The sequence below is a fragment of the Mustela nigripes genome, chromosome 4, assembly GCF_022355385.1.
Source record: "Mustela nigripes isolate SB6536 chromosome 4, MUSNIG.SB6536, whole genome shotgun sequence".
Classification (NCBI taxonomy): Eukaryota; Metazoa; Chordata; class Mammalia; order Carnivora; family Mustelidae; genus Mustela; species Mustela nigripes.
This window is the reverse complement of record NC_081560.1, coordinates 69088501-69105875: the sequence shown is the minus strand read 5'-3', so window position 1 is coordinate 69105875 and position 17375 is coordinate 69088501. Positions and strand designations below refer to the sequence as shown.

General features: G+C 37.5%; 1 protein-coding gene across 5 annotated transcripts in view; it reads right to left on the bottom strand.

The window, feature by feature from the left end:
• The window catches only part of SGCE (sarcoglycan epsilon), a 66254-nt gene that overhangs the window by 15229 nt on the left and 33650 nt on the right, over window positions 1–17375 (bottom strand). For all 5 annotated transcript variants that reach the window (XM_059396837.1, XM_059396834.1, XM_059396836.1 and 2 more), the window contains 3 exons: window positions 17260–17332; window positions 12435–12633; window positions 2376–2538 (listed from right to left, as the gene is read on the bottom strand). In XM_059396837.1, coding sequence (XP_059252820.1) covers window positions 2376–2538; window positions 12435–12633; window positions 17260–17332 — 435 coding nt within the window. The remainder of the gene's footprint in view (window positions 1–2375; window positions 2539–12434; window positions 12634–17259; window positions 17333–17375) is intronic.

Here is a 17375-nt window from a genome sequence, read left to right as displayed (position 1 = left end):
ATAAAAGAAGACAATTACACATTGAATTAATAACTATAAACATTACGAGAGTGGAAGACCCAGATATATCAAAACTTTCTTTGACACATTTCTAAAAAGCCCTCTTTTCCAACTGCATTATCATCTTGAACTTGCCATTGTTAATGGGAGCTAGGAAGAAGTAATGAACAAAAGTAACATTAAAGGGCTTGGGTTGGCCCACTTTCTGGGCCCTTTCCACAACAGACAGATATATATGTACATGAATCCACACATAATGTGTGTGTATGTGTGTATGTGGCTGTTCTTTCCAGTTTCCTTCCTTCAAAACAGAAGCCCTTAATTCTACCGTGTGCATTTCTTGTTTCCTCCGGTAAACTTCTAGAAAAGATGCTAACAAGCCATGAACTGGCAGACAACCAGGTGTACGGGTATGGTTTCTAAGTTTAGTGAAAGACGAAAGAAAAATAAAATGAGAGACAATTTCTAAATGATTACAAACTTGATCTTTCTTTCTGCTGTTGAGCTGACAGAAGTGATGTGGGGGAAGGACAGCCCAAGGAACACATAACTCAGCCAATACTATAGTTTCATTAAATTCTAACCCAGAATTTAAAAAATGCACATTGGCACTGGATTAATTTACCTCCACATTCACTGAACTGTTTTACTGAGTTGTACTTAATTATGTTGCGGTTTTTATTGAAGGACACTGTAAAAATGTCCATGTGAAATTTGTCACTACATTTGCCCCCAGAACACCCTCCCCCCAAAATATGTTGGGGAGAATGATTCATGGCATTTCTCAGTATCCTTTCAAAAAATACCCACTTGAAAAATTTTGTCAAGAGTACAGTGCCAGTGAACCTTCATTTTCTGCGAAGGAATCAATGCTCTGACTCTTTTAAGAAGGAGAACTAAGTAACTCTTTTAATCCTGGACACAGGAAGCTTATTGTCAAACTGGACCTTAGGCTTATTTTTTAAATAAAATTCAGGTCCTGATCATCCATTTCTTTTCTACTTTATTTATTATGTTTATTGCTTCACTATTTCAGTTACGCCTCCTGATATCTTCTGTGGTAAGATTTGACACATAAATAAATACATGTAAAATAAAAAATGAGAACCCCAGTACTCTTCCCATTTATAAAATCTCACCATAGAAACTAAAAGCTTCAAAACATAAGTCATTTTTAAAACTTCAGAAATTAGGTCATATTCCTAAACATAAACAATTTACAGCACGAACACAAGTAATATGGTGTTGTTAGGGCCGGCTGTCTGCTGACTCCTGTTACAGGTACCTACTCAAGTTACAACTACAGTCACTCAGTCTTTGGCATCCTTGTTATGATTAGGACGATGATGGGAAGAGTAAGTTTTGCAAACTCAGCATTTATCTATAATACATGTAAACCACAGCAGCTCAATATTTGTCTTGATTTAAGAAGACAAAGAAAGAAAATTATTTTCCTAAGACACAGTCACATCAAAAAAGGAGTCTAGGGCCAAGGGCCACAGGTACATGTGTTATAAGATGAATACTATGTTATCCTGTCCTGGGAGATCTGGGAAAGTTGCCTGCAGTTGGTTCTCCAAGCCATGAAGTGACAGTTGTGTTTATGTGTCAATAACTTTGTTTAAATGTCAACTTTAAACTTAGATCTAATTCACTCACCACCAATCATCAAGAGTTGACAGAAGTTAAATCTAAAGGTCACTGAAGAAGTAAAACAACTTACCAATCTTCCAGAAAGCAAAATCAAAAAATAATATAAATTTTATATGAAATATTATATATATATCAAGTATATATGAAACCTTACCTACATTTTCTTAAGTTTTTTAGCATCCTAGTTAAAAAGTAATTTAGAAAGAGATATTTAATATTTATGGGGCTGTGGGTAAGATTCTAATTTTGTTCACTTGGAGTTTTTTGTTATTCCTTGAACTTGCCCTACAATTTGCATTTTTAGGACAGAAACTCATAGCACACTTGCTTATTTTCAGATGTATTATGGTACCCCAGTCTCTCCTTCCAAGGTGGGTAATGGCAACATATTTGAGACTTTCTTCATATGTCACACGGACTCCATACTCTATCCTGGCTTAAAAACCACCTGGATATCCAGGAGGGGTCATTTGGACCACCTGCCAAACTAATGCAGCCCCCAAAACTAATCAAGGGTTGACTGAGGACAAAAGTGGAGATAACACTTTCCTAAATGGATGCACTGTCAACAAGCGTGCCAAATTCTTAAAGCCAAGGGAAGTCAATTGCGTTAACAAAGTAAACCCAGGATTTGTTCCTAAAAGCAATTCAGCTTTTAGTCAAATGTTAACTCCAGCCCCATCACTTCCAATTACATTTGCAAAAACAAAATAAAAACTCACCAATGAGATTTTGCACCAATCAATGTAAAACTGAGTACGAAACTTTTTATCACATGTTATCACAGGTTCCATTTCTTGACTGCATCTCAATTGATTCTGTGGATTTTCAACTTCTCGTAAACAAGAAGAAAACGGTACATCGGCACCAACCATGACATAAACGCTGCAAAAATGTGAAACTCTCAGGTTATCCTTTGAGAAAATTGGAAACACTGAAAAACAATCTACCCTGAAAGCAGGATTTATCCTTTTGAATTGAGGGATTATCTAGAATCATCCCTAAGGTAGGGACCTGGGCTTTAAAAGCAGTGATTCATGTAGGAGCTGCCTTCCAGTCCTTCCTTTATTCAACCAATATTTACTGAGTGCTTTGGTGTTTCAGACATTCTCTTGATTCTAAGTTAATTTCTAAAAAAAATTTTTTTTCATCCTATTTAACTCAAAGTAAGCACGTGTCTGCCATATTGTGATTACTATGTTTTGTAGATGACTTACCTTTAAAGATTACCCTGAAAGTAAATTATTTAGAAATAAAACTATGACTAAAGCAATAAGTAATTGTAGGTAATGAATTTCCTTGATTTCATTTTAATAAGATGGGAAATTACATCTCCGGAACTTTAGGCATTTAGTTATTTCGCTCAAGAGTTCTATCAGCTTTTCTACTGCACAGACCCCTACTGTTAGGTCTCCTACTACAAGGTCTCTCACTCTTTTATCTAAGAAGTCAATCTAAGAGAAAAACTATTATTTAGTAAGCACAAATTAGGCAAGCAAAACTTATTTTCTTGGTGTGCATCTTAGTGATTAAGGGGAAAGAACTCTACTTAATTAGTCAGGAAGAGTTTCACACACACAAAAAAGAAGTTAGTGATAATAGTATTGGAATAATCTTGAAGCAGCTTGAGAAAAGAGAATCTCAGAGGTCTTTCAAAAGAAGAGAGAAAACCAGGAAATTACTCTAAATAAATGTTTCTTTTCCTAGTGACAATACTACAGCTACTTAGGAAATAAATCTATCAAAATTCCAGCTGTCTGCTTTGCAGAAACTAACAAGCTGATCCGAAAATGTATATGGAAATTCAAGGAACCTAAAAAAAACTACAAAAAATTCTTGAAAATGACAAAGTTGGAAGACTCACAGTTACTGATTTTAAAACTTACTACAAAGCAACAATAATCAGAACAATCAGCAATAGTAACCCAGCCTAAAGGTAGACAAGTAGATCAATGGAATAAAATTCAAAGTCCAGGAATAAACTCTTACATTTAGTAAACTGATTTTTGTCACAAGTGCCAAGATAGTTCAATGGAGGAAAGGACAGTCTTTAGAACAAATGGTCCTGACACAACAGGGTATCCACATGCCAAAGAATAAAGTGGGCCCCTACCCCATACCATAGAAGAAAATTAACTCAAAATAGATGAGTGACTTAAATATAAGAGCTAAAACTGTTAAACTCTGAGGAAAAAAAAGGTGTACATTTTCATGACCTTGAAATAGGCAGTGTTTTCTTAACTACGATACCAAAAGTTTCAGCAAAATAGAAAAAGCTTGATGAGCTGGACTTTACCTAAATTAAAAATAGTGTTCTCCAAAGGTCACTATCAAGAAAGTGAAAAGGTAATCCATGAAATAAGAGAAATATTTGCAAATCATATATCTAATAAGGAAATTGTATGTACAATACGTAAGGGGCTCTTACAACTCAATAACAAAAAGACAATCCAATTTAAAAATGGCAAGGGCCCTGAATAGACATTTCTCCAAAGAATTACACCAAGGTCCAATAAGTGTGTGAAAAGATGTCCAACACCCTCAGCCCTCAGCAAAAGAGAAATCAAAACCACAATCAAAACTACTGTTTCACATCCATTAGGACGGCTACAAGAAAAAACACAGATAATAAGAAGCTCTGGAGAGGATGTGGAGAGACTGGAACTCTCCCAATCTGTTGGTAGCAATGTCAAACGGTGCCTCTGCTTTGGAAAACAGTCTGGAAGTTCCTCAAAAGGTTGAATACAGAGTTACCATATGAACCAGCAATTCACTCGTAAGTATGTACTTTAAGAGAAATGAAAATAGATGTCTATACAAAGACTTGCATGTGAGTGGTCATAGCAACAGTATTCACAGTAGTCAGAAAGTGGACACCATCTAAATACTCACTGATGAGCAAATAAGAGGTGGAACATCCAAACAACCAAATATTGCTCAACCATAAAAACAAATGAAGTACTGATACGTGCTACAATAGGGGTGAACCCTGAAAACAATACTGTGGATAAGTGAAAGAAGTCAGTCACAAAAGACCACATATGGTATGATTCCATTCATATGAAATGTTCACAGCAAGCAAATTTATAAGGAAAGCAAGTAAACAGTAGTTGCCTAGGGCTGGTGGGGTGGGGAGTGGTGGTGGTGGTAAGTGGCTGCCAATGGGTATAGGATGGAGGAGTTGGGATGATTTAAATATTCTAAAATTGATTGTGATAATGACTGCACAACTTTGTGAACAAGCTAAAATCCATTGAGTTACATACTTTAAATAGGTGAATTGTATAGTATATGAATTACATCTCAATAAATCTTTTATTTTTAAAACTGATAGTAAGTGAAAGTGTATCACAAAAATTCAAAGCTTTGTCAATGTAAGTATGAACCCACACCTTGAGCTGACAACTGTGTCCCAGAGTTTGACTACACAAACTCATTTGGTTGTTCTTTATGTCAAATTTATATTTTGACTTGAGATTCATTGAAGGAACTTTTTTTCAAAAACTATGGTGCCTTCAGTAGATAAACAGTATATAATGGGCTAAAGCTAAAGAGGAAAATAAAAATAAAAAATTCAGAACAAAAGTATATATGAGAAACAACTGGTTAGGTGTTTAGATGATCAGTGAATATAAATATATTCCATTTAAAACAAGTTCTTAAATGTAAGCTTCACATAAAGTCAAATTCTATTATTAACTGCCTTGCCAAGACCACATATCTCCTTAATAATTGTGACATTATACTTATAAATACAGAAATAAAATGAGTATTTTTACAACTGTTAACTTGCTTTAACATGACATTGATTTGCATTTACAACTAGTAAGATTTTTAATTAATTCACTTCAAGATAACAAAAATGGGCTACAGTTGTTTTTTTTTTTAATATTTTATTTATTTATTTGACAGAGATCACAAGTAGGCAGAGAGGCAGGCAGAGAGAGAGGAGGAAGTAGGCTCCTTGCTGAGCAGAGAGCCCGATGCGGGACTCCGTCCCAGGACGCTGGGATCATGACCTGAGTCGAAGGCAGAAGCTTTAACCCACTGAGCCACCCAGGCGCCCTGGGCTAGAGTTTTGATGCTTTGAAATGTTTTATTTTTTCCCTTAAATTATGAAAGCAATATAAAAACATTACATAAAACCTAGGATATAAAAACAATTAATTTATATTACTAAGATAACTATCTTCATTTTCCAATGTACCTTGCAAAATATTTTTCAAATGCATATATTTTAACCTAATTGCAATCATCTCCAAAATACAATTTTGTACCCTGCTTTTTCCCCTTAATGCATCATAAGCATTTTCCATATTGTACAGTCTTTGTAATTATAGATTTATGGCAATGTAATTTTTTAAGTGCACACGATTTATTCACAATTACTTCAGGGTGGGACATGTAAGTTGCTTCCAATTTTTTTTATGTTATAAATAATATTGCAAAGACTATCTCTGTGCAATTCTTTAATGTTACTATCTTAAAAGAGACACCTAGAAGTAGAAACATTTTTATGACAGTTGACACATACTGCCAAATTACTTTCATCTCTCCTTGGATGATCCATAGGCTTCACAAACTTAATATGTTCCGAACTGAGCTCATCGTCACCCCACCCCACCTTCACCTGTTCCTCCTTTTCCATCTTCTCTCCCCATGACTGGCATGGCCAGATGCTCAAGCACCATCGTATTTGACTCCTGTCCTTCTTTCCACATATTCAATCCATCATCAGTCTCTGACATTTACCCCAAAAGAACTCTCACATGCACCTGTCCACTTTGTTCCATCTCCCTTCCAGAACCCTAGTTCTGATCACCATTGCTTTCCACAGGGCATGAAGCAACAGCCCCTTAAGGGTTCTCCTTGGACCCTTTCTTTCTCACTGTCCTCAGGGAGCCTATTTGAAGAATAAATGAATGAATAAAAAGCATTATATCAGTTTTAAAACACAAGTCACTGTATATTTGAAAGTTGCTACGAGAGTAGATCTTAGTTCTCATCACAAGAAAAAAATTGTAACTACAGGAGGTGATGGATGTTAACCGAACTTATTATGGTAATTGTTTTGCAATATGTACATACGTCAGATCATTATGTTGTACAACTTAAACTTGTACGATGCCATATGTCAATTATATCTCCAGAATACTGGGAAAATCTGTAAGTTAATATATAAAATGCAAATAGACTATAAATGCCATGCTTGAGAGAAGGAGATATTAGATTTGCTTTGCAGGCTCCAAAAAAAAAATTGTGTATTTACTGTTTCTTTTGTAGAGCCAGTAAGTTTCAACAAGATGGCTTTAAAAGAATTTTTGTATGTGGCTGTGAATAATAACCTAATGCGATGCACACTAAAATCACATTTTTCATAATCTGTTTTTCCTTTTAGCTAGCTTATTGACATGAAGAAACTTAAAATTTTTATAAAGCGAAACGAAGGTGATTGTTATCTTTACGACCTTAGCCATGTGTTTTCAAACTTTCAAAGGTGTAAACAGATGAGATGGGAACATGCTGCCGAGTTCAAGGCTCTCAAGCAATGTTGACGAAACATGGTGCCGCAGACCCCCAAGAATTAATGCACACTGGTGGAATTTGTTCCTTACGAAGGAGTCTTTTCTTCCAATTTGAACAATTCAACTTCCCCTGAGGTAGAACACATTCATTGTGGCCTTTATACATACAATGTTGAAAACTAAGTAATAGGTTAGAAAAAAAAAAAAAAAAAGATTAAGTCAAAACTCTGCCTTTTTTAGCCAGATCTCTGCCAGATCAATGGATTCAATGATTGCATATTTGACCTTATTGTCCAAGCAACGAAAGTGGTTGATTCTTGATTTTGTGGAGATAAAAGACAGTTTAGAGAAGAATGTGTCCACGTGTTACCTGTTGCCTGGGAACGGTTGAGCTCTTAGAAGAAAATGCACTAAGATTCCTGCCCTCTGTCCCCCACACCCACTTCTGTGCGTATCTGCGATCAATCGACCAAAGGTAAGATGAAAAATAAAGAATAAGTTAAACTAAATAAAAGATCAAATGCAGAATTAAAAAAGAAAAGAGAGGACAGTTCCAGACTCTAGTTCTGCTACTTGCTTGCTCCTCTTCCTTGGAGAAGGAATACATTATTTGAAGAGGGAATTGGCTTGCAAGGGTCAGACCCTTCTAGTTTGTGTGTGTGTGTGTGTGTGTGTGTGTGTGTGTGTGTGTGTGTGTGAGAGAGAGAGAGAGAGAGAGAGAGAGAGAGAGAGCTTCCTGCTTGCAGAAAGGAGGCATTTGGGTTTTGTCTGCTCTTTCAACCATGTGCTATTTTCTGCAAATGTCCCTAATGCTTTGGAATAAAATCTGAACAATTCTTCCTGGTATGCAAGGCCTTACCTGGTCTGGGGTTTGCCTCCTTTGTAACAACCACTTCTGGATCCCTGTCCCCCAAACCCATATGAAATAGGTTTCCAAATCCATCAGGCTTGTTCCTACCTCAGGGCTTTTGCCCAAGCTGACCCCTTTATCTAGAATCTCTCTTTGTTATTTTTTGAGCAAATTAATTTGTATGCTTAAAACTCAGATCTTTACCTAGTCTATGAACCTTTTGCAGGCAGTGAGGAAGAAACACTCCGTGAATACCTCGACAGTGGTATGTACTACATGGCTTTTTAATTATCCAATTACCTGTCTGGTCAATTGTTTTTTAAATCACTATACACAAAGATTAATATACTACTCCCCAATAAAAATACTTGATATGTGAATCTATGTGTAGAACACAGAAAAGCGTTTAGACATATAGTCACACTGATTTCATCAGTTTATTTTTATACTTTTAAAAGTGGATTTATATGGGGGCACCTGGGTGGCTCAGTGGGTACAAGCCTCTGCCTTCAGCTCAGGTCATGATCCCAGGGTCCTGGGATAGCTCCACATCGGACTCTCTGCTCAGCGGGAAGCCTGCTTCCCTTCCTCTTTCTCTGCCTGCCTCTCTGCCGGCTCGTGATCTCTCTCTGTCAAATAAATAAATAATCTTTTTTTAAAAAGTGGATTTATATGGGCTTCCAATTTTTACATTATTAAAGGCTCTTTTTAGAAGTTCCTATCCTATATCACCATCCTTCCATAAAAGAATATTTGCACCAGAAGTGTAGGAGAAAAGTTCTTTAAGAATAAAGGACAATCTTATAAGTCACCAAACACGGGGGCAAATTCAGCAGAGCACTACAGCCTGGCCCAGGATCATGACCTTGCATCAGAGCAGTATTTGGCATCCACTGACTTATATTCTCTTCCTCAAGTTTAATTTGTCACAGAGGCCTTTATAGGGCAGAAAGCAAACAATTAATTAGAGGGAGCATTTTGTGAGATTGTCTAACGAATAAACGAGGATTCTCTTTGCTGACTGAGGCTAGACCCACTCGCTTTGGTAACCAGAGGAAATCGTGGCAGGTTTGACAATCTCTTATGAAAAGTGAGTATATTCTTTAATCCTCACACCCCATCATTCCCTGCATAGCCGCCGTTTACACCACATCACTCACCCCGGCTTGGCGGCGATGCCGTGCCTAGAATGAAACATGAACCTGCTCCTCTTTCCACTGGCTTCATCCCAGGCTAAAAGCAGCCACCCGTCCTTAGCCTCTGGCAGAGTCTCTGGAGCAAAAGCAGCACAGAGACCGCGCCCAGAGGGAGCACAGTTGCCGGGGTTATGGGTCTGGCAGGGGAAGGCCAGTCTTTTCAGGAGGCTCAGCCTTCCTTTGCAGGAGCTTACGGACTTTGAAGTAAATCTTTTTAATTGTTTTCTGTTAGACTTAGGAGAAGTCTGAAAGCTGTCAGCAAGCACAGAGGTAAACGAATGCACGTGAGGAAGGGATGAGGACGTGGGATGCTACAGAGTGGGCTCCTGATGATGGACACTGAACGGCCCCTTGGGCTGGGGAAGGCCGGGGCACCCTCTCGGATGGTCTACCACTGAGAGTTTCTCCTATTCCTCTGCTGTGTGTTTGACTACATAGATCAACTATGGAAAAAAATCTTCATTTAGGAGACTGTGGCCTCCCTGAGTGATAGGAGATAAACTCATGGAGGTTTTATTCATTTGGTTTTTTTTTATCAGAGACCTGAGACTTTTGTTACTGAATGTTCAGCAGGATACTCTGTCAGGTGTTCAATTAATATCTTTTTCAATTAATATCTGGGAAGCATATGATAACCTTTCAAAATAAAATCTTAGAAAAGAGAGGGATGGAATTCCTTGGCTATGTCTGACTAGCTTTTTATTTTCTTCAAGATTTCATTTTAAAAAGGGATTTATAGCCCACGTTATTTTCAAAACAAAGTAGGGAGACAAAAGTTTATTAAGTAAATGAAGTATTACGATATACATTAACAAAAAGAAAGCACGACACAAGAGATTAGTTAGCCAAGCACAGCATTTTGTTTCTAAGTTTAAAGCGATAGGGCAAAAAGTTAGTTTTGTTACCATGGCATTACATAACAACTGAAGGAAATGTGCAAAATCGTTTGTGGGGACAATTTTTTTTCTTCTGGAACTATACTCAAGTGTGATCTTGTTTCATTGGTGTGCATATAGGGACACTGGAGCAGTAGGGTTGGTATTGGGTACAATTTATAGAAATACTATTTTAAAAGACTTATCATATGAATACTTTGTAAAGGTTATGGCTTACCATTAAATTAAAACTCATGGAAAGCATTTCACGTTGGGAAGGGATCTGAGACAACAGGGTCCAAATAAATGCCATGGGACTGACTCTCTCAAATATCTGACAGCACATGCCGCCCTCTAGCAGGTGCTGGGGGGTCAGCTAATGACCGAATTCTTTAGCAAGTACTTGGAGGACAAAAATTGTGTTCTTAATTTAGAGTCGCATGCTCAGGCCAAGCCCTGGACTCAAAGATTCAGAATCTCTAGGGGGAAGCAGAAGCCAGGAACCAACAAACCTACCTACCTATGTATGTATGTATGTATGTATGTATGTATCTATCTATATTTTGTAATTACTGGGTGTGGAGCCCAACGCAGTCTTGAACTCACAACCCTGAGATCAAGACCTGAGCTGAGATGAAGACCGGATACTTAACCAATTTATTTATTTAATTAATGTATTTCTTTAATAGATGATTATATATTATAACTTACCTATAAAAACATATTATACATTAATATATTATAGATCATATTATAGATTATAGATAGGCAGCCATAGCTATATTTTTATAAAAGCACTACTGGCAACTTTTAGGCAAGACGTGGTTGGGAAGCACTGTTTTAGGTCAGAGTCTGGTTTTGAGAGTTGTTTAGTTCATCTGTCTCTAAAAGGCCCTCTGTGAGTGCAGCCTGTATGACAGAATAGAGAAGAGGAAGCCCAGAAGAGAGCACAACAAGACAAAACCCTACCAGTGCCTGGTTTTCAGGCTGCTCTCCTCCACCATCTTTTGGTCATTGTTTTAACAATCATCGTGGAATATATGACTTTAAGAAACTATTGAAAAGACTTCATATTGGGAGAATGTTTTCAGGGGAGATTCCCTGTTCATCATTTCTCATTTCCCACAGTTCTGCTTTAATTACTCAGTGGGACAGAGACTCATGTTGGAAAGCTGAAGTAAAAATAAATGTAAGCTCTAAAATTATGGTTTCATATAGAAAACCAACCAACAGATAGACCAAGAGATAAAGCAACTCTTATTCTCAAAGCACTTCTATGCGTGCTTGACTGACTTCAAAATCCATTACTGTAACATACAAGCTACAATTTAATTCTGAAATTTGTAAGTTGGACTTCACAGCTCACTGCTTATCCCTTATCCCTCTTCTGCGTACTCTCTCATACTTCATCTATGTCTGTTTGTGGTATCTTCCCTCATTTCCAACACATTTCTCCTTGAACGCTGCCCTTAAATTTAATTCTTATTAATCCAGGTACTCTAGATGTCATCTGTATAAAAATGTTCCCATGTACATGGACAAAGGAGGGATTGGAAAAGGATGTGCTATATAAACTGTGATTTATTCTGTATTCCATACATTTATAGGGTTAAAAAAAAAAAGGCAGATCTGCTTCAACCTACACGTTAAAAATTAAAGATCAAAGTTTGATCCGACATTGACATTCAATCCTCTCAATGTACCCAGGCATAAAAATTGTTTCTTAAACCCTACAAGGGTCAATACTTTGTAAGACATGAGAACAGACAAATCCATCTAAAACGTATGGAGTAGAAAAATGTACCCCTTGGAGCAAAGGGGGAAATCGAGGCACAGAGGAGTGCAGCATTTGCCCAATGTCACCCAGCCCATGAGTGACAAGGCCAGGCTTCAGGAATAGGTTTCAAATCCACTCCAGCTATCCATCACCGACACATGGTGGAAAGAATGTTAAAGGCGAAGAAATAGTTTCCTAGAATAAAGTTACAGCAGCCTGAGTATCCTGCAGCTGATAACTAGGGCATCAATTTCCTTTGAAATGCAGGGCCCTAAATAATCAGCTTCTCTAAGGAAGGTACAAAAGACTCAGTGCTATAATTTATGATGCTGATCCTGATCTACAATTAGAATTCATAGGACCTGGAACGTCAGATATAAAGAACCATTAATATAATCTCTTTGTCAATATAGAAAATTGCTAGTGTTCCCCTATCTTTACAACACCTACTTCTTATTAAAAAGAATGCAATAGGCCATCTTCCATCTATAATAAATTTGATAAGACCACCAGAGTTCAAAATGCATATTTAAGGGAATGAGATAAAGGTCTGCTTACCCCTCCTTCATGTCATTAATGGGAAGCGGAACTCTGCCGCCCCTGTCCAGGGCCGAAGTGATGTTTATGGCGTTCAGACGCTCTGGTTGCCACACGTTCTTCACCGCCCCAAGAAAGTCTCCAAGAACCTCGCTGGCCAACATTTCTTCTACATTCATGTTTTTAATGAAGAATTCTGCTTGGTATGGTAACGGGAAGTCTAATTTTGGTGAAAAAGGGTATGCATATCTTTAATGAAGTCTTTTGAAAGAGAAACAAAAGAACAATTTGAGATTTGTTGATCTCTGTCACAATCCTGGCTTTGGAGAACAGTATTAATATTGATTTTAAAGGCTTTCCGTACAACAGAGGATATAAAGACATAACATACATTTAACACAAAATTTTACCTACAGTGTAATCAAATCCAAGGGATAGTGGGGCAATTTATAATTATAGGATTTGGCCACAAAAGAAAAAAACTGCCAAATCTGTCTCCACTTTGCCAGTGACCTGTCAGTCTCCTCCTCTGCCATGGTACCCAGGTAGAAGCATTTCCAGAACACTCCATGGGTAGGGACAATATTTTGTATTCACAGTGCTTTCAAATTGACAGATCTTGTTTCAAGGACATTGTCTTTTTAATTGTTACAACCTTAGGTAGTGCTGTGTTCATTTGAACACAGGAGAAAGTTGAGGCGCAGAGCAACATCCTTCCCAGATAAGACTTCCCTATTTGGGAAGGATGTTGCTCTGCGCCTCAACAATTACAAAATATCTGTAATTACTTGTGAGTTGTTTATGTATAATTTGAAATACCTTCTTTTTAATCTGTAATATTACTGATCTTTTTAGAGCATGCTAAAACAAACTATGTTCCAAAAGAAATCTGAAATCATGATTTCACCCTTTTGATCACTTCATCATTAAATATTCTAGACAATTATATTTTTAATTTCCCACAAAATTCCACATCTCATGTTATTAGAGATTTAGCTTTTTTCCTCTTCAGTATCTCATCAAAATTTCCCTCTAAAACTTTTAAAATTAATATTTATTTTAAAGTAACCAATGTCCAATTCAGACTCTGGATATAACAAAGTAGGATGGAAAGAAACAATTTACAGTTGAACCTTGAGCAACAGAGCTGGAACCGCCTATATGTTGTTGGTCCGCCTATATGTGGATTTTTTTTAATATAATGCAGTACTATAAATGTATCTTCTCTTAGGATTTTCTTAAATTTTCTTTTCTCTAGCTCACTTTGTTACAAGAATACAGTATATAATATACATGTAAAATACAAAATTAGACTTATTTATGTCATCATCGGTAAGACTTCTGGTCAACAGTAATCTATTAGTAGTTAAGTTTTTTGGGAACTAAAAGTTATACACAGATTTTTCAACTGCTCACGGTCAGCACCCCTACCCCTGCATTGTTCAAAGCTCATTTGTATTTCAGTTTCTCAAATGTTACTCTTTAATTAAAAAAAAAAAAAAATCATTTCCTACATTCTGATTGTTCTATTAAGGAATAGCTTTGTTTCTTTAATAATATTTCAATAATAATAAAGGCTACCTTTTTTAGAATACTTACCATGAGGTGGGCCAAGCTAAAGGGATTGCGATGAACCATCCCATTTAATACTCACAACTCGAAGGTGAGTCGGTACTCGCCCTGTACTTTCAGAGGAGGAACCAATCTGTAGAGGGGCCCAGGATTTTACCATCATTTGAACTTGCCTCAGATGATTTTTATCTAAGCTAAAGGGGACTGTATACAAAGTGCTCAGTAGAGCTCCCAGCCTAGAATAAGAACCTATAAAATAGTAAACTTGAGCAATTATGATAAATAATATGAACAAGTTGTTTACCTCAGAAGGAAAAGAAATTGTTTCTGGACTATACACACATTTAAAGCTTATATTTATCCTCTGATGTAGTTCCTTAAAACTCATAGATCTGTAAAGTATTACACTCTTATTCGATAATTAAGTAAAAACTAAAAATTACACAATAAATAACTGAAATCATGATGACCTTGTTTCTTATGAAGTCTTCTTAATACTAAAGGATGCCTGATGCCAGAGCTGAAGTCAGGGAAGAGAAGAGATTCAGGCTTTAGAATTTTCAAGAGAGTTTTCTGGAGTGTGGTGTCTCTTCCTAAAGATTTTTTCATGACTCTAATCACAGAAGGTTCTTCCTTCATCTTCTACACTGCCATTTATCCTGCTTGTGATTTTGTTAGATTTGTTTGATGTATGTCCCATCTGCAGTCTTCTAAAATATGATATATTTATGCTATTTTATGTAGATAAGTTTCCTGTTTTATACAGATACATTTCCTGTTTTATATAGATAAACAGTAGCTTAATCATGCCACATTTTTCTCCATACTGAAAAACAGCCATGCATAAATATGTCATGAATAACAGTTTCCTGGCAATAAATAATATTTATAAATAATACCAAAGATAGTTTTGAGTGTGCTAGAAGTCTATCATCCATTCATTTCACTCAGTGTTTTTATACCCACTTTTCTAAAGAAGCATGCAAAACAGCTTTCCTATTTTCAATGCTCCTTTTTGGAGAACTGTTACTTGGTTTTTCCTAATCCATGTGACCCTGCTTCGTGGCTCCTCTCTGAGACCCGCTGCCGCCACACCCTTAGAGGCTCTGGGCCGAGCAGCTGCCGGCCGTCTACTGCGCCAAGCGCTACTGCCAACCCTTCCAAAGATGAGTCATAGGAGCTTTCTAACTTTGGGGAAATCCCATGCCTGCTATATTTGGACATCACAGGGGCCAAGGGAACAGTAGGCCAACAAATTGGTGGCAGGCCTCTGAGGCTCTCAACCCAATTTAGAGAATCACTCTATGTCCTCTCCTTGAGCTTTGTGCTCTGTGATGCTACATGACTAATTTCCCATTAGGTCTCCCAGAGCAGGAGACAGCTGGGCAGGGAGTCAGACGGAGCATGATTATCCTGAAATGCCACTCTTGCTGTTTCTTTTCCTACCCTCATCTGGGGAAAATGGTGTGCGTGTAGGCCCTGCTTAAAGATGTGTCCATCCTCTTGCCCGAAGACGGTCCATCCAGACCAGCACAGATAGAGGCATGCTACCTGGTTCACTGGTTCTCATATATGAAAGGCAGCAGGGCAGCTCTGTTTGAGATAAAAGCAGAGGCTTCCAAATCCCATCTGGTGTTCCTCCCTGACCAGCCCACTTTCAGAATCCCAGAAGTAGATGAATAGCCTGTAAAGCCAACCTCCAATCCTGCAGAGGTCTAGCAGTCTTCCATTAGTATCTGCTTGAACACGGGTCCCTGCATATCAAACACCTGTATTCTGTATTCTGGATCTACCAGAACTGAGATCAACTCGAGGAGGAAGTTCAGACTGTAGACCAACCTGTCCTTCTGTCTGTAGGGGCTCCTGTACCTGAGTATAGGGACCCTCTCCCACTTGGGAGCATAATGGTGACATTAGTGATCCAAGTGTACTATCAGGTAACTGTTTCATTACACTGAGGAACTCCTAAGAAGAGAGGGAGTTTTGTGATGATTCTGATCATTAGTGGTATCCCTCTCTGGATCCCACTATGGATACTAGATGCAAGCATCTAATTACAATTGAAGGTGGGGGCAAAAGTCTTCCTGTTCCAAGCAGGAATACCTACCAAAAGCCCTTGGGAAGTAGAAAAGGGGACAGAGAATCTTCTGTCCAGGCCCACAGAACTGGCATTTTGACTTGCTTTTCATATACGAAGGCCACTTTAAACTTTAAACTGGCATATTTGTGGTCTGCAATTGATAATGTCAAAATACCTGGGGAAAAACTCAAGTAAAAGGGTTCGAAATCTCGAAGCAATCTACCAGGTTGCTTGTTGTTGTCCAGTATCAAGTCTATAGAAATTACTTTCCTTCATATAGAATAAAGGCAATTTTTAAGTCAACCTTTACTGAACTACCACAAATTCCAAATTAGTAGGTCCTAATAAAATGTTTCATGTTCGCTCATTTAATTGTACTAGCAAATAGAACTCTGAATTACTTGTTAAGGGTGCATAATTGTTTTACTAATTTTGGGGGTAAAAATGCTGTGTCCGTTCTCCTTCTGTTACCCTCAGAAATGGTATCTAGGGCAGAGAGGCATACCCCGTGATATGTAAATTTTAACTACAAAGTTTTTAGCAGTATGTATTTTTCCCAATCAAATGCCAAAATCAGATCAGACTATTTGAGAGCACGATTCTTGGAATATAATAACCTTCCAAATCCTTGGGAATCACTTACCATTCACGTATATGTAATGCAAATTGCTGATGGACTCAGACAATGCATGATTAGCTATTTAGGAAGGAGACTGCGACCCAAATTCCAGTTTATTTCCGCCAACAACTCTCTGTCCTCACATACAGTTAAACCACTACCGATGATCAGTTTCAAAATAAAATTATAAAACTAGCTACTAAGGACTGATTGTGCACCCTGTGCTCTACCCTGTGTTAAGCACATTTCAATCCTTAACTCATGGACTGCTTCCTTACCCCAGACTTGGATAGAAATGCTAGTCTTACTCTCGTTTTGCAGAAGATGAAATGAAAGCCTGCAGAGATAAGTGGCCTATGCGCTTGGCTCTCTAGTCTGAGCTTCTCAGCGCCATCACCCATCATGATATTTTATAACCAGTTACAGATTGCTTGGGTTTCTTTTCTACACATTACCATTTTGTTAGTGACATTAAGTATGTGGTACCTGAAAACCCTTTACTGTATTTTGCACAGATATAATGAAATACTTCTTGCAAATAAGAAAACAATCAGCCACATATCTTCCATACCTACCTTCTGCTGACATTATATTAATTATCAAATTATGCCTTGCAGTCTCAAAGGTACGCCTATTGTAGGCAGTTATCTATTAGAAAAAGAAAATCATATTAAAGAAGTGAAATGTTATT